At 43.7% G+C, this 24,183-nt stretch overlaps 1 protein-coding gene across 1 annotated transcript in view; it reads left to right on the top strand.

The window, feature by feature from the left end:
• The window catches only part of Slit3 (slit guidance ligand 3), a 595,024-nt gene that overhangs the window by 51,459 nt on the left and 519,382 nt on the right, over positions 1–24,183 (top strand). The window contains exon 3 of the mRNA XM_052758587.1: positions 2,835–2,906. Within this exon, the coding sequence (XP_052614547.1) occupies positions 2,835–2,906 (72 nt within the window). The remainder of the gene's footprint in view (positions 1–2,834; positions 2,907–24,183) is intronic.

The following is a 24,183-nucleotide window of genomic DNA, read 5'->3' as shown; positions in this document are numbered from 1 at the left end:
TAAGGACTCACTGTGTTCACAATGTGGGAGCCAGCTTTATCCAAAATGGGGTTAATAAAAGAGTTAAACTCCGCCTCGGCCGTCATCACATGAGGGCCATTTCCGATTCTAATCTAGTGAAGAAAAAAAAAGAAAAAGAAGAGCCAAAGAACTGAAAATGAACACAGTCTGTGTCCCCCTAACTCAGAACAGACACCAGCCTTAGGCAGCCCTTGTGGGAACCTAAAACCTAGCCTGACCTTGATCCCACGTCCTCCTGCATCTGGCCAGTGGGCTAGGACGGAATCAACAGCGTTCTTCCATGCCCTTAGCTTGCAGAACTGCTTGAAGTCCCCGGACAGGTTCTGTGGCTCACTTACCCATTGCCAGATGCTTTTATTTGTCAAGTAGTGTTTACCGAGCCTTTAAACGCCAGACACGAGGCTGGACTTCGATGGGTTTAGGAAGTCGATCTGAAAAGGATCCCGGATACCTTTCCAACAGGAACCAAAGGATGCTGCAGGGGGCAGGCGAGGAGAGCTAACATTGACAGAGGTGTGGGTGGGTGAGAGACTCCAGGAAGAGGTGATACAGGTCCTCAGGGTAGTGAGGACAGAGCCATGGCTGCCTAGAAGCCTTGGGGAGCAGCGGGGGAACTGGATCTTAGAGCCCGACAGAAGCCACTGTAGTCTTCAGGAGGGGGACACAGTCACCCTGGAGTGGTTGGGTCAGGAGGTAGAAGGGTAAATCTCCCAGCCCCACCGCCCTTTCACTGTTCCCGGCTCCTGCTAGGAAAACCCAGTGGCTGAAACCAATGGTGAGTAGAGGCTGAGAAGCCCTTTGGAAAGGCCAGCTTCCCAGGGCCTGGGCAAGGTAGAGTAGGGGCAGCAAGCTCACATGCATGTGTTCGCACGTCTCCGTTTCCTGAAAGAGACTAGCGGTGGTAGTGTAATGAATACAAAAGTAAACTCCGCCCTAGGAGGTCCGAGTTAAGCGCCTCCAAACATCTGGAGGTTAACACTCAGCCGCTTCGGAGTTAGGCCTTGTTCTAATCGGAGGACAGCGAGCGCTGGTTGATTGATTGATTGATTGATTGATTAAAAAGTCTGGCTGAGCAACTCCCCTAGTCGCTAGTATTGAACTGACACCCTGTTTGGTAAATGAGCTAATAAACGTCGGTTGGCTTCCCGAGGCTTCCTGGCCATATGGCAGGAGGGAGATGAGGAGGGAAGGGGAAGGGAAGGGAGGACCATTTATTAAAATGCAGATTATTACTTCAGACACTGGGCTTGATGATTTATTTACTCTATTTTTATTCTTATAAGTGCTTCTGTGATATCGTCTTTTCTGTATTTTACAAATGAGGAAATCGAGTCTTAAAGATGAGGACTAGTTTGTTCAATACAGCACCACCATCTAGTTAAGAGGTGGGGCAGAGAGGGCCCTGGGGGCTGGAAAGTTCTCCCCCTAAGCTGTGTTTCCCCTTGGGCAAGTTTCTTAGCTGCTCTGTTCTATCTGTTAAATGAATGGCCTGCCAGGGACAGAAGTCACATGACTGGGAGGTCTGAGAGGCTGAGGATTCTGAGGAACAGGCTGACCCTCCTGGCCGGTTACAGCAAACACACGAACGTGTTACGTGTTTGAGCCTAACAAATTACCCTTGCGTGCCCACATCGTTGACTGGCCTTCTCCTCTATGGAAAGTCAGTATGTGCAGGGCCCACAGCTGTGCCTTTCATTCGGGAGGCGGACATGGTAGGCCATGGTGCTGGGCTGGGAGTGTGAGGAGGAAATTAGGGCCTCTTCTTTAATCCTTGGGAAGAGAGGATTTCCCCAATGACACTCAAAGGTTGAGCCATAAGCCTAAAACATGCTGAAGGTTTGGGCTATTCTGAGAGGTGGGGTCATCGTCGTCGTGGAAGGTCTGTTTTGGAGTGAAGGTGTGCCCTTCCCAGGCCATGCTTCTGCCGTTCCAGAGGAAACTATGGCCCTTCCTAAATGCCTCCTCCTCTCAAGAAACAGCCTTCAGTCACAGCTGCAAGTCCCCCAAACCCTACGCAGGCACCAAATGCAGTCCCTGTCATTTCTTGGCCCATTTCCTACCCAGAATCCACGCATCATGCTTGTGTTCCTTCCCCAATGTTCATGTAATCCAATTTAAGCTGCCTTTTTTCCCCTTGGTAAGTCGTGGAAACAGATGTATGGTCAACTCTTAGGGTGTGCCACATGCATGGGTCAAGCTCACTTATGCAGAGTGTTTAGGACTTCTAATCACCTGATGGGAGAACTTAGAGATCCAGCAAAGCCTGCAGCCGGGGATAGGGATGACTTTTGTGAAGTCCCTATCTTTAGGAGGTTGGGATGAGCCTGGCCCTGCATGAGGGAATCCCTGGGTCCAGGCTAGCCGTCATATACACCGTGTTTTTTCACGGCGACTCGATCCTTCCTGTGAGGTTGAGCAGGGAGGGCCCTTTTCAATGAAGTATTTTTGAATCCTTGGAGGAGGGAGCTCCAAGGGAAGAGGTGTTGAATGTGCCTGGTTTCTCCAAGAAGCAGCTTTACCTCTTCCATTTCTGTGCACATTCTGCAGTGCTCAGGGGGACATTTGCTGGGAACATTCTTAAAATAGAGAGACATGGAAGCCAATCTGTCAGGTAGAAGTGTGCAGGCAGTGAAGCCCTGGTTACCGTGACACCACACTGGAATGTAGTGAGTTTGTCCCAACGGAGTGATTCCCACTGGAGGGACCCAGGGGTCCTAGGAGGGGATATGTGATATAGCTGCACAGCCTTAAGGCCTCCTAGGATGGTTCCTGACCATTTTAGCCCTTGACCCTGGCTGCCTTTCTGATTCCAGGCATCTGGAGGACAATCAGGTGAGCGTCATCGAGAGAGGCGCCTTCCAGGACCTGAAGCAGCTGGAGCGATTGTAAGTAAAGCACATAACCTTGTGTCCTTAAAAAAAATGTTTTCTGCGTTTATTTTGTTTTGTTTTGTAAATTGGTCTTGTGGCCTTGGTAAAAACAAGTCTTCAGTGTTCAATGAAATGTTTCCTGCTATATTTAAAGTTGTTTTGAAGCATGTTACAGAGGCACTGAGATCCATACAAACTCTTCTAGCAAGGCTGCAGAGGCCAGCATCTGGGGCTGGATTTCTTCTTCCTGGGCTTGAGGTAGCCCTTGCTTTCCTCATATGGGGCTGCTTCCATGCAGACCTCAGCTTCTCCTTTCCCATAGGAGTGAGCTAGTGCCATGGAAGCTATCCGCAGACCCTCCCCTACTCCTCAGGCTTCTCCTCCCGGGACTCCTCCTGGTACTCTGTGGGAGAGGAAGGATGGGCGAGTGGGCGCAGCCTTCCGCGTGCCTGCTTCTCCGAGCGCCAGCCTGTCTCAGGAAACCCACACGTTTCCACGAGAGAACACATTGCCACTGGTTTAAAATAGGCCGCTGTTCTGACTTGATCGGAGAGAGGGTGGGCAGCGAAAGAAGCGGGGCTGGGAGTTGGATGGAGCCTCCATTTATTTTACCCATGAATGCTTTTGCAGAAAACTCTGGGGTCATTTTGATGAGGAAGGTTGCTCAGATGGTTAAGTGGGCAGCCTCACCTTTTCCTCAGTTAATCACAGCTGACAGCTCATAACATCTGGATATTTGCTTTCTGCCCTCTGAGTGGGGATTGTCCCCAAGAGCACTTAGTCATGCCGGTGGGCGGCTCTCATCGATGCCTCCCCCTGCAACCCCATTGCCCTGACGTTTCAGCTTCCTTCTGTACTGGGGGCTGGGACGGCGGCGGTTCCTGGCTCTGCCAGCTTACCTGGAAAAACACTGCTCTGCTTATCCGTCAAGTTGCCAAAGCTCACTTGCTTTGAGACAAGTCTCTTTATAGAGACTTGCTCGGGTGAAATGGACTGCCCGACCCCACTTTCTTTTTTAGTGATGTGTCATTCTTGCCCCACAAAGTCATTATATCCAAGGCCACATGGCAGCGGGGAAGATCCTTGTCTCGTGGGGATTAATAGGACCCAGAAAAATGCATTCCTTTCCACTGTGTGTGGACTCTCTCAGCGTTGTTTTCTTCTGGATCAAACTCCAGCATGGATTTCGCCATCACCAGTTTGAAAGTACGACATTTATTTCTAGTAAGAGAGAAATGTTATTAAAAAAATTACGTTATTTTTGTTTATATTTTGATCTTCAGGTTTCCTAAAATTTAAGTTCTCCTTTTTTGGACCAAAGAAAACATGAAAGTATTCGTTGAACCTTGTTCCTCTCTGTGAAATAATCAACATTTACATAGAAAAATAAACACATGGTCCGGTGTGAAAAAGCTGCCTCTTGCTTGGTTTTGTGATTAGAAGGGTAAATAAATTCTTAATTTGTTAATTTCATGGTTGTTGGGAGGGAATTAGCGAGGGCTTTGGAGACACCAGGACCTGCGTGTGTCTCTCACATGTGATCAGTTCTTTTATTCTACCCCCCTGCCAAATTACAACAAGCACAACGAGGTGTCATTACCCTCATTTACAGATGAAGAAACAAAAGCCCACGGAGAGTAAGCCAAGGAATTGTCAGGGCTGGGTAAGATTCCAAGCCACATCTGTCTGACATCAAAGCCCACGTCCTTCCCTATCCCTGGGTTGCAGGCACGAGATGAAGTGTGAGCTTTTGCGGTGGCCCTCTCCTAGCCTCTCACATACCCATTCAGCTCCAGGGAGGCTCAGGGAAATAGTTCTGGCAAAGGTCTCTTTTCTTTAGAGTGGTGAACAAGGCCAAAATGCCATGCGTGTCTGGGGAACTGAAGGGATTACAATCGCTGAGCAAACCTGGCTCTTTGTCTGTTTTGGTATATTAGGTGGGTAATGCTAGCTGCAGTACTACATAAACCCTCAAATCTCAGGGACTTAGCACAGTGGAAATTCGCTTCTAATTTCTACAAACTCACTATGGACATTCCTGTTGGGGCCCCTCTCTCTCTCCCAAGTACAGTCTCGAAGACAGGGACCATCCATGCCTTGCTGCTGCCGTCGTCTTTGTATCTTGGTTTGCAATGCACAAATGCATCAAGTCAGCAGGTGGGGAAGTGGCATGGAGCTCCGGGCAGTGCACGTTCCATGTGAGACTGAGAAGGAGTATTCCATATATATCCGTTCTTACCTCCTGTGAACTAGCCGTGTAGCTATAGTTGAACTCCAGGGAAGACCGACAGAAGTGACTGAGGTCTATGGCGGGGGTAGACGTTAGCTTAGTGGGTAGGTAGTCAGTCTGACTTCTGTTGCATGGGAGCTGGAGAGGTACTTGGGCAGGAAGATGGGAAGTATCTGTCATTTGATAGGCATCAGAGTCAGCAAGAAGGTAGGGGTGAGTGCGTGTGTGTGTGTGTGTGTGTGTGTGTGTGTGTGTGTGTGTGAGAGAGAGAGAGAGAGAGAGAGAGAGAGAGAGAGAGAGAGAGAGAGAGAGAGATGAAGTATATGTATGTGAGAGATAGATAGGTAGGTAGGTAAATAGGTAGGTAGGTAGATAGATAGATAGATAGATAGATAGATAGATAGATAGATAGATAGATATAGATGCGTAGGTAGATGGAGTGTGTTAATGGATAGATAGGTAGATATATGGATGGAGGGAGGGTGTGTGTGTGTGTGTGTGTGTGTGTGTGTGTGTGTGTGTGTGAGAGAGAGAGAGAGAGAGAGAGAGAGAGAGAGAGAGAGAGAGAGAGAGAGAGAGAGAGAGAAGGAGAAACAGAGAGAGAAGGGGAGAGAGAGAGAGAGATGAATCCTCACTGGCGTTTTCTGCTTTCTATTCAGCAGTCTGCTTTCAGTCACACTGAGTGACATGAAGTAAGAAAATGCAGTATATTTGCTGTTAACCACTGAAGACGTAGATGGTGGCTGTGCTATCTGTAGCACGCTCCAGGGTCTCCTTACCCATGTCTCTGTGTTGCATAATAGAATATTTTTATTGGTTCTGTTCTAAAACACAGCCTAAAAAGTAAATGGATTTGGATAATTTCCATTCTGTTTTATTCTTGGCTTGTGCTCTTGGGGGCTCACTGGGAAAGAAGGGAGGTGTTAAATTTCAAGTTCCTGTTCCTCCATGAAAGGACCCCCCAGGCTGAGTTAGGTACCCCTCTCTTTTAGATCATTTCCTATTGCAGTAACAAGACACCTGAGACCGGGTACTCTATAAAGAAGAGTTGGTTTAGTTATAGTTGGGGGCTAACAACATAAAATTGGGTGACCCCATCAGTTGGGCCTCTGGTGAGGGCCCCATTAGCCATGCTGCATCATGGTGGATCTCAGCATGAGGGGAGCTTACATGAGGAGAAATTATTTAGGGAGACAAGAAGCCAGAGAGTAACAGGGCATAGGCTTGCTCTTCTTTTCTTTTCTTTCTTTCTTTTTTTTTTTTTTTTGGTTTTTCGAGACAGGTGGCACACGCCTTTAATCCCAGCACTCAGGAGGCAGAGACAGGCAGATCTCTATGAGTTCGAGGCCAGCCTGGACTACCAAGTGAGTTCCAGGAAAAGACACAAAGCTACACAGAGAAACCCTGTCTTGAAAAACCAAAATAAAATAAAATAAAATAAAATAAAAATTAAAAAAAACTTGTTCTCAGAAGCTGGGGATGGTGGTGCATACCTTCAATCCCAGCACTTGGGAGACAAAGGCAGGTGGAACTCCATGAGTTCGAGGACAGCCTGGTCTATGGATCGAGTTCCAGGACAGCCAGGGCTATTTCATAGAGAAACGCTGTCTCGAAAACCAAACAAACAAACAAACAAACAAAACAACAACAACAACAAACCACACCTTGTTCCCAAGAGAACAACAAACTCTTTCCCATGCTAGTATCAATCTCTTATAGAAGTTGTCTGTGTGTCCGCTCCCCCCCCCACCACCACCACCACTGTGGCACAGTCACCTCTCACTTGGTCCTGCCTCTTAAGGATTCCATGACCTGTTAATCCTGCCACGTTTAGGATGAGGCTGTCGGCATATCCCACTCACACACCTTTTTGGGATAGTGGCGCATTCTTATCCCTGTCCTAAAGTGTGGGAGGCCATGTCTCTACTTTCTCTTTCGAAATTGTTTGTCTTCCAGACAGTAATTCTGTTGGGGACAGAATTATGGCTCATTTAGCTCCTCCTAGTCTTAAGAGCTCTGAACAAGGAATGAGTGTAGATACTTAAGGGATTTTTACTAAAAATATTTGAAGTTTTATTTTATAGCAGTAGATCGAGCTGGCACTAAAATGCCCCCCTCCCCCAAGAGGATTCTTGGTGACGTCTGGAGATGTTTTTATTTTTACAGCTGAGGGTAAAGGCTGGTAGTCTGTCTGACAAAGCTAACGTACTTAGGACATCCCCCAAGAAGGAATTCTTCAACCCCAGATCTCACTGGTGCCAAAGTGGAGGCATCCTCATGATGGGATAGGTAGCCTGCTAGACACCGCACATTATGACCTTGGTGTGATAGAGTATAAGTCTCAGACCATTGCTGTGAAATCTGCCTTAGCTAGACCCCAGTTTTCCTGTCCAGAACATTCTAAGAGGATGAAGCTCAGTGAAACCAGGGGGGAGACAAATAGATAAGCTCTTCCCTGAGGTAACCACCCCAGTCTCTTCAGAGTCCATGTCATGAAAGATGGGGACATGCCATTGATTAGCCTCGATTTAAGAAATCCAGGATAGCGAGAGCAACACAGAAAGTTGGGGGAATTAAAATGGTCAAAGATCCTTTAATTATCTACAAAGTGATCATGGCGTTAATGTTTATTGCCTTATTAAAATGGAGGATGTTTGCTAGAATCAGCAGGATAGCCTCTAAAAAGCACAGTATAGAATGTAATAGCCAAAGGGAGGAAGGGACAGGTCTGTGACAAAACTGTGTCGCTCATTCAAAGGAGGGGTAAAAGGGAAGAAAAATTCCTGGGGAACAAATGGGGCAGCTAGACAGTGAGGTCTGTGTGCGAGTGCCGGCATGAGACTGGTTATACACGGATGCCTAAGCCAGCTGTGAGAACACACCGCGTGGGAGAGTCGACTGAAAAATACGTAATACTTACGTACTTTTTAAAAAGTTTATTATTTTTAATTGTGTGAGTGTGTGTGTGTGTGTGTGTGTGTGTGTGTGTGTGTGTGTGTGTGCGTGTGTTATGTGTTTGGGCGTATGAATGCAAGTGTCAGGATGTCTCCTAAAGCTGGAGTTGTAGGCCATTGAGAGCCTCCTGGAATAGGTGCTGGGAATTGATCTCAGGTCCCTTGCAAGAGCAGCAATAGCTCTTAATCACGGAACCGTCTCTCCCACACTCCAATACTTATGTGATTTTCTAGAAATAAATTGAAGATAAAGATGGGGGAAGGTTGGAAAATAAAAATGTAGGAAGTAGTATTTAGAAAACACCAAAAGAATGTCCTGAATAAAATAGTCTTCTTGTAATACAGAAACATTATTGGGTATAAAGCAGGATATTTCATACTGATAAAGTAGTAAATACAATTAATAAATACAACGAGTCTATGTATGTGAATAAAAACATTGCCTGAAAATATGTAAGACAAACATTGATAGCAATAAAGAATAAACAAGTTCATTATTAAATTTACTTCTCATTAATTAAGAAATAAAACAGGCACAATTATTAACACACCAATATTTTAATGGCAATTTTTGCAAGCCTGCTCTAATTGATGTGTAGAGAACACTGCAGGAACTACTATAAAATATTCTTTGCAAGCTCGTATGAAACTATTACACTTGATTAGAATGCAAGGCTCAGCTGGAGGTGTAAATCGTTGGTGGAACGCTTCCCTAGCATATGCAAGGCCCTGTGTTCAGTCCTCAGTATGGCGGGGTGGGGGGTGGGGGGCGAGGGAGGGAGGGAGGGAGGGAGGAAGGAGGGACTGTGATAACATAAAGGGGAGAAGAAGGGGTGGGGGAGGAGAGGGTAAGAGTGGGGAGGCAGCCTCAGCAAGTCCCAGAGGACTGAAATCATGTGGACCGTGTTCTGTAACAACAGAACAATTTTAAAAATCAGTAAGGAGTCTGTAAGCAGACCATTTCAAAATGTTTGTAACTGAGTCATGTATTTATAAATGCCCTTTGACCCAGAGAACATGCTCCAATGGGATTAGGACATGTATTTCCTGAATGTTTAAGAAAGTTGTAGCTGGGCAGTGGCGGCACACGCCTTTAATCCCAGAGCCAGACAGATCTCTATGAATTTGAGGTCAGCCTGGTCTACAGAGTGAGATGCAGGACAGTCACCAAAACTACACAGAGAAACCCTGTCTCGAAAAAACCAGAGGAAAAAAAAAAGACATGATAATGTTATTGGATATAAATTACAGCCAAAACTCCAAGGCTATATACATACATACATACATATATACACACACGTGTACACACACACACACACACACACACACACACACACACACACATTTCTTTTTCTCTGCTCTGCCAGGTCATCCCAGCCACATGGAATGACACCTCTGAAACCATGTGCTAAATGAGTAGCTCCATAGATGGTGTTCATCAGGCATATAGTCACAGCTACACAAAAAATAATGGCCACAGTGGGAATCCAAGGAAATTGTCCCAAATTATATTTCCGTTTGCCTCTTCATAACAACTGCGAAGTCATTGTGATAAGATGGGGCAGGGGGTAAAGACTTGGGACACTCTGGCCCCTTTAAACTCTTCCAGCTTCTGAAAACAAGGCTTTCTCCCCGCTCCAGGAAAGGCTCAGTATCAGCATAATAGTGTTTGAAATATTAGATCAGCAGAGAGGGAGGGAGAATTTCTCAGAAAGTTCCAGAAGCTACCAGAGGAGCCAGATCTTGGAACCCCCAAGACTGTGTTTTTCATTGTCTTTTACAACAAAATAGGACTGAACTTGAGAGGTTTGAAGATGTGAGGTATCTTTTCCTTGCCCTTCCTCCTAAAATTTCAAGGAAATGTATATTACTTAAGAAATGAGCAAACAAGCCAGATGTAATGGCTCACACCTTTAAACCCAGCACTTGGGAGACAGAGTCAGAGCTCTGTGAGTTCAAGCCTAGCCTGCTCGACGTAACAGATTTCAGACCAGCAAAGGCTGCATAGTGGAGGGGAGGGGAGAGCAAGAAAAAAGATTAATACTGAAGTTTATGCAAAGTTGTTTTGATTAGAAAAATAAAGAGACTATGGGGCATAATCACCTCCCTAGAAACTGTGAAAATATACAAAAATACCTATGGAGCAAATAACAGCTAGGATTGAAGAGCTGTTCAAAACTAGCTATAAGAATTAAGATCCTGAAAATTTTTAAATAATATAACCATAATGTTTTAAAACTCAGAAATGGCATGACGAGAGAAAAGCAAGATTTGAAAGGAGGGGTAAGGAACTCTAGAAGGAATTTAGAAATAAGAGAAGCATTTCACAATGAATATTGCCAGTACTGTCTGAAGAAGACCAGCTGTGAGAATGACACTCCCCAGCGCCATGTCTTACTACAAAGCCATAGTAATCAAGACAAGATGAGATTGGTGGAATAATGGAGCACAACTCAGTGGAGTATCCCAGAAATACACCCACATGAGTAGAATCAATTGACTTTTTTTTGTTTTTTTTTGATGACGTTTCAAAGTTCAGTGGAGAGAGAAGTCTTTTCAACAGGCGGTTCTGGGGAAATAAAAATATCCATATGCAGAGGAATAAAACAGTGCGCTCCCCTTTACATCTTACACTGAAGTGTTTGGTGTTTGCTGTGTTGTATTGTCTTGCTTTGGTCTGACCTGCTCTTTTATGCCTCCATGCATCCCTTTGAGAATGGAAACGATTGTTGTCCATGCCTATTGGTATTGTGTAAGGATTTTTTTTAAATTTTATTTTATCTGGGCTAACAGCTATATTGCTTTGAGTCTCAGAAGAGATTTTGGACTTTGAAACCGTGTTGGTTCTGTTTAAGACGACAGGAACATTTGAAGGTGGACTTGTATTTTGCACTGGGAAATGGCTGTGAGCCCTGGAGTTAGGAGTGGAATGTTATAGTTTGGGTGGGGATCGCTCCCCAGAGGCTGTGGTGTTTGAGCACTCGGTTGCCAGTGGTGTCACTGTTTTGGGAAACTATGGAACCTTTACAAGGTGTGGCCCAACAGGGAAGAAGTGACTGAAAGGCAAAGGTGTAGGGCCTTGTGGTTATAGCCTGTCCTACCTCTACCCCAAGCCTACCCTACCTCTCCCCGGTTCTTGGCCTGCTGAGACATGAACAAGTAGCCTCATGCTCTTGCTGCCACAGCCAGAGCCACTCCCCTTTCCCTGCCTTCTTCACCACTGCTGACTGTACCCTCAAACTGTGAGTGAAAACAATTCCTTTATCCCTAGAAATCTAGTAAAGAAATAGCCCCCCCCCCAACATGGACGAAAGCGTCAAACATGTCTTTCCCAAAGAAAACATATAAGGTATGCCCACTTTGGAAGATAGTTTAGTGGTTCCTTACAAAGATAAACACTGTGTTACTGTAACAGAAGTTTCTAGGAACTAGAGGACGAAGAAGTGGAGGTTTGAATAGAGAGAGCATGGCGAGGACAAGGGCTGGGTGTGTGAAGTGTTGCAGTGTGACCCCGCAGTGATGACTCAGGAGCATCGTGCATTTGTCAGAACCCACAAACTTCAGAGCACAAGGACTGAACTTTAATGTATGCCATTTAAAAAAAAAACCACTGTGCAAAGTGACTGCAGGCTTGATGAATGGATGTATCAATCACATGGAAAGTGATGGACTGCGATTCTGATGGAGGTAGCTTTGAAATGAATGAAATCTGTAAGGTGGAAGCCAAAAGGAGCCACACAAAAGAGCTGTACTTTAGTTGATAAATTTGTTTCTCATGGGGCATAGATTAATAATTTATAAACCACGAGGCATGGACACTATGATTGAATGATGAATGTTGGATGGTGGGACACATGTCTTATTGTTGAAATATATGGTCTGAGACAAACATGGAGAATATTAGAATGAACTTTTAGTAAATGGAATAGAGTTGGGGACATAGGTATGAATTCATGATTAACCTAATGTGTGGACTTGCGGTTAATATAATTGAGTAGAAACAGAAATGTCCATTAAAATGTGTATATACAGGAATATATATATATATATATATATATATATATATATATATATATATATATATATATATATATATATGATTTCTATCAACAAGGGAATATAAAAGCAACCACAATGTAGTATCAATGAGTATGCCTAGCTCAAGGATCTTGGTGTGTGATGCTATTCTCAATAGGATTAATGTGCCTTGGAGAAATGGTTGATTCTAGGACTAGAGCATGACATATATTATGTTATAAAGGACATGCTTGAGACAAGAAAACAAAAACAAACAAACAAAAAGGACGACAATATTGAATTGAATATTTCAAAATAACTAGTAGAAAGGATTTTAAGTATTCCCAACACAAATGTCTGAAGTAATGGATCTCATCCCAATGCTCAAGATCAGCATCAACAACGACAAGTTGTCTTTGTGCCTTTGATATGGAGTGAAGAAAACAATACTGTATTTGTGATCTCCCTAAAAATCTATTATCTTAATTTAAAAATGAAAAAATCCATTGAAATTTAATTGAAAGGTATTCTACAAACCCTCGAGGAGACCTTGCCGTGTTTGGGTAAGTGTTTCCACAGAGAGCCTTGTATTAAGTTCTGCCTCCCTTGACTTCCCTACTGGGAGATGGTGAACCTTCTTGGAGGTGGGACCTCATAAGAGGTCTTTGGAACTTTGGGGGAGTCCCAATGAAGCGTGTTTTGGACCACAGTCGCTCTCAATTCTCTCCTTACTCCCGGACTTAGGAGGTGAGTGGCTTGCTCTCCTGCAGTGTCCCACCCAAAGCGTGGGAACACTCCATCTTGCAATGTGAACTCTAGACTGTGATGCAATGTAACCTTTTCTGTTCATCGGTATTTATCTTGGGCATTTTGCTATAGTGATGGTAAACCAATAGAGCCCTCTTCAAAACTGTTAGAATTATCAAAAACAAGAGAAGAGAATTTGTCACAGCCCAAGATAGCTCAGAGACAAGAGGACTAAATGAATGTGACGTCTCAGACAGGAACCTGAAACAATCATAATGAAAGGGCATAATACAAAACTACGGACATGTGAGGAAAAAAGGATTGACTTTAGTTAATAGTGTATTAATAGTGTTTAACAGTGATAAATGTACTACTCTAATTTCTCTTATTAACATTATCAATATATTGTTATTACTAGGACAAATTAGGTATGGACTATATGGAATGCTTGGTACAATTTCCCAACATAAATGCAAATTCATACCTATTTTCATAACTAAAATTTATTTTTTAGAAACTGACCCTTCCAAACTATGCTTTAATTGTAGATGTGTGAACAAAAAAGTATTAATGTGGAAGTATTAATGTGGAAGTATTAATGTGGAAGAAGGGGTGAAGTCAGGGCCCTTTGCATTCTGAGTGAGCACTCTACCACAGAACTGCATTCCCAACCCCAAACAAATGCTTTTTAAAATGAAAACATATGAATATAGATTGAATTCAAGAACAAATAATTGTAATGAGTGATGCTTTAAAAGAAATGGAAGATAGAAGGTATTTTTAAATCCACAGGCAATTACTGTAGAACTAAAAAGGCCTTAAGGAAAACCAGTAGAGATAGACGTTGGGCAGAGTTCTTTTAACAGTTTATAGTATGAATCTGAGGAAGAAAACTAAAATAATGGAACAAAAATAATAGTGTAGAGAACTTCTATTATTCCAAAGAAGATTTCTTTAAATAACAGATGGCTTGAAAGTCCATATTGAAAGGACACAGAATGCCTTGAAAGTCAAAACCAAACAGTCTAATAAAATTAATGCATTTAAAGGAAGAATTCTCTACACATTCAGCCAGTGAGAGACTTTATTATAGCGAAAATAAAGCCAGATTTCCAGTATCTTTTCTTATGCCAAGACATTTTTGCCAGAATATTACTGAAAGACTGTATTTAAGGAAATAAACTGTGAACCATGGCCTGACTGCTCAGCTGTATTGACATTCAAGTACAGTGGCTGCAGGCTAGCAGGAAGATTCCAGACCCTGGCACGTTTCTCCCGTGCAGTGCTTCCTCAGGAGTCCCCGAAAGAACAAGGTTCATTTAACCAGAGCCCAAGGAAGACAGCGAGACCAAATCTGCATGCGCAATGAAGCCCCCGGGGACTGAGGCAGGCTTTCGTGTTTCTCGGAACGATATGTCATCTCCGTGGTTCTGGATGCTCACTGCTTTTTTTCTAAGTTATGTTATCTCAAAATGCCCAAGGTTATTAACTTACAAAGAAGAAGGGCTTATTTTGGCTCACGGTTTGGGAAATTCCAGTCTGTGGTTGATTGTTGTCTGTGGGCCCATATCAAGGCCACATAACAGCAGGAAAGGGTGGCAGACTCAAACGTCTCACCACCTTGCTAGGAAGATAGGAAGGGGGTGGGGTGGGGGTAGGGGAGAAGGGGGGGTAGGCCTCACAATTACTTTCAAGAGCAATTCTGAATGACCTCAAGCCCCAGCACTAGACCCCTATCTCAAAGGTTCTGACACCTTCAGTAATGACATCCTGGAGATCAAGAATTAACATACAGGACTTGGCCAGACAACCAATGTCCATACAGTAGTATTGGCTAAATTGACAGTATTCTAGGAATCTGACGTGTTTAGAATCACCTAATGGGAGAAATCAGGGTCCCTCATCATAGGCATTAGGATATGACATGAAAAAAAAAATCAGCTTTTACTATTTCCGAACTAACAATGTAATTCATCATATTTACAAAATAAATGAGAGAAGTCATTTCATTTTCTTAGATAAAGAAAAATCCTTTAATACAGGTCAGAATTGGTTTGTGACTTAAAAGCATTTGATCCATAAGGACAAAACAGAACTTAGAAAACAACAAAGCTCGAGGCTATTGAGGAGACACTGTAAACCTGTTTTTTAGGAGAAGCAGGCAGCTTCCATAGTGATCTCCATTTTTGGTCCTAGCTATGAACGAAGAAAAAAACCCCAAATAAGTGAAGGAAAGGAAGATAGGGGGAAATAAATGAAGGGAAAACGTGGAGGAGACCATGTAACCAAGAAAAATAAGTGAACAGCGTTATGCCCAGATAACGTAACCAAGTGCATGGAACATACAAAATAATCTGCAAGTAAATTTTGAGAATCTCGGTCAGTTCTGAAGCTCACTGGACATAAAGTTAATGTCCTAGAAAAATCAATATCGTATTCTGTGTTTCACCAACACAGTTTTAAAATGTAATATTTACAATAGCACCAGAAATATTAACTACCTAAGAACCGGTCTAAGGAAAGGTGTCCGATACCTTCACACTGACAAAGGTGCACTGGATGAGAGATGTTAGAGGTCTGGGCAAAAGGCAGACGTGGCAGTTCTCTCCAAACTGCTAGCTAGATGGATGAGCACGGCCCTCCTCCAAGTGTCGGGGGCTACTGCGCCAATTGTTAAGATCATCCTGAAGTTTGTAGTGAAGAGGAGATGGTCCTGAAGACTCGGGTGTGGAACAATACCAGATTTGGAGAAGATGGCGACCCTGTGAGGCAGCTGGGGATGGTTTGCATAGTATGTTGTGCTAGAGAAATTGGAAAACTGTCCATATGTAAAACTGTCTTCACAACCTGCCTCATGCCAGTCAAAATCAGTTGCGAGTGGGTTGCAGATTTAGAGGTGAAGGCCAAAATACTCAAACACCTGAAAAACAACAGGATATCTTTATAGCCTTGGAGTAGTTGCTACTTCCTAACCAGAACACAAAGGGCTCTGAACTTCAAGAATGAAGTAGATAATTTGCTTATGTTAAAACAAGTACCATTTGTTCATCTGGATACATTGTTGTAAAGCCAGGGAAAATTATGTCACAGTGTAAATGAAGATATTGGTTATTGAGAGGGGAATTATTTTGACAATTGATAAGAATGCCTACAAATCAATAAGAAGACAATCAACCCAGTAAAGAAATGGACTAAACTTTGAAAATCCATCTGGAGGTTTCTCAGGAAGCTGAAAATAACACTGCCGTATGACTCAGCTATGGCACTCCTGGGCATGTGCCCAAAAGACTGTATCCCCTGTCACAGGGATACCTGCTCATCCATATTCATCGCTGCTCTATTCACGATAGCTGGGAAAAGGAGACAGCCTAGATGCCCAACAGCTGGTGACTGGGTGAGGAAGATGTGGTACATAAATACTCAGATGGAAAGAAAAATGAAATTAGCCAGAAAATGGATGGCATTGGAAAAACTGATCTAAGTGAGGTAATCCAGGCCCCAAAGCACAAATGCTCCATCTTCTCTCTCATGTGATGATCCTAGCTCCAATATTCTAGTATGGTGGAGTATCTGTGCAGGGCAGGAAATAAGGAAGGGAATAGGGTGGGAGAGGGGCTAAGGAAAGGGGATCATAGAATACAGGTAAAAAGAAAGTAAGATGCAGAATACTGTGGATGGAAAGATTTAGTCGGGGAGGGGGTGGGATATGGGAAGATGAGGGTACAGGATGAGGGGAGGATGCACTGCGATAAAGGGAGAGAGATGAAACCATTTGGAGAGCAAGAGATGCCCACCTGTGCAACAATAGCTTGACTCTTGGGGAGGGTGACCAACTCCCCTCTGAGTAGATTCAAGACTCACTCTACATGGGGGTGTGAGGGAACCAGTGGGAGAGAGGAGAGAGGAGAGAGGAGGGAGGGAGGGAGGGAGGGAGGGAGGGAGGGAGGGAGGGAGGGAGGGAGGGAGGGAGAGAGAGAGAGAGAGAGAGAGAGAGAGAGAGAGAGAGAGAGAGAACAAAGTGGCTAAGAATTTTGAATAGACAGTTCACACGAAGATATCCGAATGGCCAACCATGACACATAAAGTTGCTTCATCTTTAGGGGATTGTGGAATAAACCAGTGTGTGACACACTCATGAGACCGGCTAACACTTACAGTGCTAGTTGTTGATGAGTGAAATGATCACCCTTGTTATAGCCTACTGTGGCAGTAATTGATAGAATTACTCTGGAACACTGACACTGTCAGGTGAATCTGAATGTATACATAGTCCAAGGTCCTACAGTTCAATTCCCGGGTGTGTACCCTACAATATGTCCTCTACAAATATGTTCATATTAGCATTGTCTTTGGTAGCCCCAAACTGGAAACAAGCCAAATGCTTACGAGCTGTAGAGTAATACATAGAGTAATAGAACCCATGGTGCGCATCCCTTCAGTGGAGTCAACTGAGGAAATGGAAAAATGACACTCAGGAAAACTGCCACTGCCTTTCATGACACGATGCATTTCAGAAACGTAATGACTGGCAAAGCTAGGCGTGAACGCTCTGTAGGAAGTGATTACATTTATGTCAGTTTAGAAACAGGTGAAAACTGATCTATGGTTTGCAATCAGGCAAGTGGTTAGCAGTAGAAAGCAGTGAGTTGAAGGAGGCATTAGGGTTTGGGGGTGTGTGTCTTCACTCAAAGTGGAGTCTTCACTGGATTAAAATTCTTCGGGTTGTACAGTTTTGATTGGTGGATTATTCTTCAAAAATAATTTCAAAAGAAGTAAGAGCCAGAACAACCAAACTGAATATATGGCTCACAGTGGAAGGACTGTATGAAATAAAACTTGGAGAGAGGTACAAGCCTGGAGTGTTAGAATGTTAGGAAATTGCCATTGACTTAAAGCATGACAGTGGTACTCTAGGTTCTTTGGAGAATCTCCTTAACTTTTTGAAAGGAATATTATACTCCTTAGGGGTCAGTGTCCTGATGTCTGTAGTTTGCATTAAAATGGTTCAGTAAAAATACAAATAAATAATGAAATGAAAATCATTATTGGAAACCTAAGTGATGGATATGTAAATACTGATAACATTTTAAAACGTTGTATCTTTAAATCTTTCTTTCAATTATCCCATCCTTTGTACAGAGAGAAAAAAATTCTAGAGATCAGAAAGTTAAAATAACTTGCCATGTGGGATTTGAATCCATGACTATTCTGGATCCATGTGCTGGGAAAAGAAAACACAACCTTCAGGAGCTGGAAGGAGATTGAGATACTGTATTATCCAATTTCCTCCTTTTACAGAAAAGGAAGCAGGCTAGAGAGGAATTTGACTTGCATGAAATTTTAATGCAGCATGCAGGGTTTGAAAATATGAGTTGCCTTGGTTTTTGATGTTTTTCCAAAGAGCAGAAAAACTGTGGTGTGTTTAACCCTAACCAGAGTTCACAGTCACTCTTTAATTAGTTGTGATACAAATAGATTATGTATATTTAAATTCGTATGGGTGGCAAATATATTCTTTCATTAAATGGCTGCTGTTCTCTTCCTCCCAGTGGTGAGAATCCTGCTTGCCCCACCCATGCCAATATATGGGATACTTCTCCATTGACCACTCAGACGTCAGACACCCAACAGCCCATGAACGTGGCCTATCCCTCATTCAGCACCAGGATCAGAGCCTACCCACTGTTGTTAAGTCAGAATCATGGACAGACTTTTCTTTGTAAAATTTACTGCCTGTGGTGTTCACACTTAAATTACCCCAAGACTGTCCCCTTTGGGTGTGGTGTATAAGCTACAAACGGTACACACCACTGCGGGTGGATGCTTCTCAGTTGTTTTATTTTATTAGTCTTTATTTTTAAAAAATATTCTCATTTTGGAATTTATTTTCTTTTTAGCCCTTAGAAATTTTAAATCAGAAGGGAAGTCATAAAACTAAGAAAATATGAAAATAAATATTAAATCTGAGTGTGGTAATAGTAGTCAGGAGAATTGCCTCAGTTTGGGGGACGATCGTTGTCGTCTTCAGGCATCAAGTGTTTTGATGTCTAAAAACCATTTTACAGTGGTTCAGTAAAGAAAACAGATACAACAAAGGGGAAGCAAATGCCAATGCTAATGCACGTAGTAAGATACTTAAAATCTGGGGGGAGGGGGGATGGTCAGGGCACCAGGAGCCCCGGCAGGATGGCAGGCCCCAGCTAAGCAGCCCTGTGGGAACGCCTATGTATCCCTTGAGGGTACTGGGATGGTGAAGAAGAACTTGTCAGAAGACTTCTGCCTGTGGGACCTTCAGATACCATTCAGAAGCTGTCTCCCTCCAGAACAAAGCAGAGATCCGGGCCCAGTGTGGGAAGATTTTACGATCTGGGGAGGAAGAAAGTGTGGCAGGACAGTGGGAACACCGGTCCTGGATTCCCAGCCCCTACTCACTGGCTGTTTGACCTTAGGCAGATTAACAGACCTTGGCGTCTTGTCTATAAAATACCCATCTACCTATATCATATAGTTGAGAGAACTAGATGGCATCCATGGAAAGCATTTAGGAGGTGTCTGGCTCATAGTAAATGCTTAAAAGCATTTTGCTGTAGCCTCTGAGGCAGGACTGAAAAAAAAAGACTGATTATATGTTTCTGAGACACTGTAAGACAGGGATCTTCATCTAAGGGCATTTTCAAAGCTTTTTCCAGCAATTTCCTCTCTCCGACAAAACCCACAGCAGCTCATCCACCCCTAGAGAGGAGGCAGCAGGCAATGATGTCATCCTGGGTATTACGACTGTTTACTTGCATTAGCTGAGTAGCCATTGCCCACTAAGTACTCTGTTAGCACTCATAAGAGGAGACCCTGGAACATGTCCTAAGGGATCCCATAGTCCACAAGGAAGACAACTGTATACTCACATACCTTTTGCTCTGGCAGACACCAAACCCGTGAGAGTGTGGAGTATGTGAAGCTGTTTGTGGGGGGACAAGAAGGCTTCACCAGCTCTTGAACCGAGTCTTTAGAGTCAGGAGCACACTAGTTGCCACCATCATGCCAAAGATAATGCATCTGAGGGCTTTCAGGAAGGAAAAGGGCCAGAGCACCAATGACTCTTCTCTAGAAGTTTCTGGATGCTTCTAGACATGCTAATTTGGTTAGGGTCTTTATGGGTACTAGCCTAACATTTAAAAGTGAACATGATCGTTAGCCACCGTGTGGGTGCTAGGAACCGAACCCAGGTCATCTGCAAGAGCAGGCAATGCTCTTAACTGCTTTGCCATCTCTACAGGCCCTAGAGTAGGCTTTTAAATAGTTTTGTTTCTGAAGTTTCCATGGAGGAGAGGCATGAAAACTATCCGCCTTGATTGATGGTTCTATCTCCATAAACAAGGCCAGCCATGGAAAATGCCACTGGCCGCAGGAACCAGGTTTTGTCAACTGCTTGACAACTCCATGAACAGCACTTTAGGATGTGAGACTGGGGAAAGGGCATGGCCCTGCCTGTCACCTCAAGGTCATTCATGGGCTCAGGTTCTTTGTAACTAATGACTGTAGGGTCCTTAACGCTCCCACTCTCTTACCTTCTCCTGCTTCTTTTCTCCCCTCCTTTTGCTGAGTGCAAATTGGTAAATACTCCATTAACCCATTTGCAGAGGCCCTTAAAGATTATCCACGGGAAGTACCCAGAGTGATTGGCACGCATCCCTCCAGGAGTTTGGCCTCCGTTCCCATCCTCTTCACAGGCCAGGAGAGATGGATAAGGAGAAAGAGAAATTTATTTGACTAAGAGGACCAAAGGAGTGCTTTTTGTTCATTGACATTTTTCCATTTCCGAGGCCAGCACTTCATGCCAAATACATACCAACTTGGTGTTGTTGCCTTGTTCTCTCATCAAAAGTTGCTGAAACACATAATTCTCATTTGAAAAAAAAACCAGAAAGTGTATTTTCTCTCTGATAGGAGTGAAAGTGTTTTCAGAAAGTGCCCGTCTGCTGAACAGCTTCAAGAGGGGACTAGATGGTACACACTGTCATTTTTATCTTTGTCACTGGCCCCCTTGTGTAAGGTCACATGGCCCGAAGAAGGCTGGTCCCAGCCCCTTCCCCTCAGTGTCTTCAATATGAAAATAATTTTAATCTCATTGCTTGTGTTCCTTTATATATCCTATTTTCTTTGCTGGGGTAAAAAATTATCTGAAGGATTTGTTTTCACATTTTCACAGTAGAATGGTTGTTAATAGTGGGTGCGTATCAGCTAAGGTTTGAATTTCAAATGTTCTTTCTAGTGTGTGTGTGTGTGTGTGTGTGTGTGTGTGTGTGTGTGTGTGTCTGTGTGTGTATGTGTGGTGCATTCTCTAAGATGTGGATGTTTGGAATAAAAATGGTAATTGACCTTTAGCAAGGGAGCTGAGAGAATCGCTTCTGTATATTATATGGCTGTGAGCTGGATTTTAAATGTTTGATTAAGTTATTAGAGTGTTTTGCTTTGGCATAATGTACTAGAAATTCACGATTGCTGGCCAAAGCAGTTAGTCAGTGGAGAAGAATAAATTGTTTTGAGAGGTGCTGCTTCAAAACCTGGATTTTTATTCTCTTGGAAAGATGGGGCTTTAAATAAATCACATAATACAAACGAGAATTTCCATAATTAAGATTCTAACTAGGGGGCTTGCTGTAAGCTTTCAGAAGAAAATGAAGAAAGACACTCCAGGCTGCTTTAATATTCTTTTAATTTATATTTTGAGTGTTCTACTCTGTTTTGGGGTGCTTAGACATCAAATAGCATGAGACAAGGACACATGAAGTGTATATTGTCAGAGGCTGGTCTCTGAGATGTGAGGGCTTCTAGGAGACAGGCACGCTAAACAGATGGCTTCAGACAAGCCCAGGACAGCTCTGGCTTCAGAGGGGAGGGATCTTTGTCTATCTCTGTCCCTGTCTCTCTCCCTTCACCTACCCGCCCTCCCTTCCCCTCCCCCTTTCTTGCTCTCTGCCTTTTTCTGCTCTCCTCTGTCTCTCTCCTCTGTGATCTTCCCTTCCCCCCTTTCCCCTCTCTCCTCTTCATCCCTCCCTTCTTCCCCCCACCCCAGCTTTCCTTCCATTCTCCCCTTTCTCTCTGGGGTTTCATTCTTGCCAAGCACTCACTCTACCCCTGACCCACTCCCTCCCCATACTCACAGTTCCTGCCTGGCAGTCCACACTGTTTGCCACCTGGAATAGCTTTGGTGTTTTCAGTGTGTGTGTTCTGGCCTGTACATCTTCAGGAAATCTTTCTTAAATGGTAAGGTCCCTCTCTGGGGGAAATCTTTCTGGCCTCCATCTTCCTCCCCGAGATTCTTCTAGCAATGTCCTTAAAGCCCCACAACTTCTTCCCAGTACTGCCAGCCTCATCTCCCAGGAGCTCCTAAATAAATAAAATAGAATTAAATTTGTGTGATCGGTCCTTGTACTGCTCTATTTATTTGATATATGTACACACTGGGGAACTTTATACAGTGGTGTAGAAATGTACCATTTGTGATGGGTTAAGTAGGGCAGCTATGGTCACTGCTAGGAAGAACATGCCATCAGGCCCTCCCCTGGGAACCTGGGCACTTCCTCAGACGTGATTCTAGAGGATCAAACAAGACAAAATTGGGCCTGATGTCCTTGGCAGGAGATCACAGAGGGCTACCCACTAATATGCTAGTTTTTGTTGGAGATTATCATGGTGAATGGAAATAGGCTGAGTCCCCGGGTGACCTCCACTGGATTTCAGATCTTCCACTGGCCGAGTGGGCAGCCTAGGTGAACGTCTTCATCATTTCATCTGCACTGATTCATCCCAAGTGCCTAGCAAAGCACAGGACTTAAGTCTTGTAATACTCACAACACATAAATTACACTACCATTCTGATCATCATATTTAAGTGATGTAATTTAGTGGAGGAAATCTCTGCCAAAAAATGTGAGCATGTACAGGTCAAGAAGGAATGGTTCAGCTCTCCCCTAGCTCATGAATTCTCAGATCTGTGTGTGCATCTTACATGTGCCAATGGCCATCTAGATATGGCTCTCATCGTCCCTTGTGACCTCCATACCTCCCATTTACCCATGGTCTTGAACATTTACTAATGTTTGGGACAACCGTTTCCAAACGAGTTTCCTCTTCTAGCAAGACCTCCAGCATGAGGATTGAAAGAAACAGTTAAAGGAAGTAGGAATTCAGGAGAAATCACTGCTGGCCTATTGCTGGCCCAGGCTGAGCCTACATGGACTTCAGCATCCATAGGGGCTTGGTTCCAGAACCTCTGTGGATGCTAAGATCTACCTGTGCTCAAGTCCCTGAGATATATGTGTACATTAGAGATCTTTATACAGTAGTGTAGAAGTGTACCGTTTGTAACGGGTTAAGTAGGGGGCAGCTGTGGTCACTGTTAGAAAGAACATGACATCAGGCCCTCCCCTGGGAACCTGAGCTAAAGGTGTAGTAGTATTCATATGGGCTCATGTACATCTTCTAACATGTGTTAGATCTTTCCTAAATTACTTACAATGCCAGTGCAGTGGGAAGACCACATAAGAACGCGCTATACTCTACTGCTCAGGGAGTAGAAGGGTCTGCACATGTTTCAGCAATTTTGTTCTAAATTTCCTTGAATGTGCCGAAGTGGAACCTGTGGATACAGAAGACTGACTGCATCTTGTTGGGCATCCTCCGGCTACAGCATGTAAAATGCTCTTCCTCCAGCATCCCATACTGTAAGATGTCCAAGGAAATCTAAGTCTAGAGTGTAGCCAAAAATGAAAGTAAATCTGATCCAAGACCTTAAATATCCTGAGACCTACCGCTGCCTGCTCTGTGACAAGGTGAGAAATGGGACTTTGGATAACATAGCTTCCACCTGGCCCTCAGAATGGAAGATTCACACTGATATTAATGAGATACCTCGTCTTTGTCAGACATTGCATGTGGTGACCTGGGCACTGCCTGATTTTATTTCTTCTTTTATTTTAATTTTTAAAAATTTATTCTCTCATATATTACATCCCAACTGCAGTTTCCCTTCCCTCCTCTTCTCCCAGCACCCCTCCCCTATCCACTCCTCCTCCATTTCCCTTCAGAAAAGAGCAGGCCTCCGAGGATATCAACCAAACATGGCATATCCAGTTGCAATAAAACTAGGCACATCCACATCCCCTCATATTAAGGTTGGGCAAGGCAACCCAGAAGGAGAAAAAGGGTCCCAAAGGCAGGAAAAAAGAGTCAGAGACAGCCCCTACTCCCACTGTTACGAGTTCCACAAAAAGACCAAGCTATACAACCATAAAATATATGCAGAGGACCTGGGTCAGTCCCATGCGGGCTCCCTAGTTGTTGG

The sequence above is a fragment of the Peromyscus californicus genome, unplaced genomic scaffold (genome assembly GCF_007827085.1).
Source record: "Peromyscus californicus insignis strain IS unplaced genomic scaffold, ASM782708v3 Scaffold_3__1_contigs__length_106647218, whole genome shotgun sequence".
Lineage (NCBI taxonomy): Eukaryota > Metazoa > Chordata > Mammalia > Rodentia > Cricetidae > Peromyscus > Peromyscus californicus.
The sequence above is the reverse complement of the archived record's forward strand: the minus strand, read 5'-3'. Positions and strand labels throughout refer to the sequence as shown.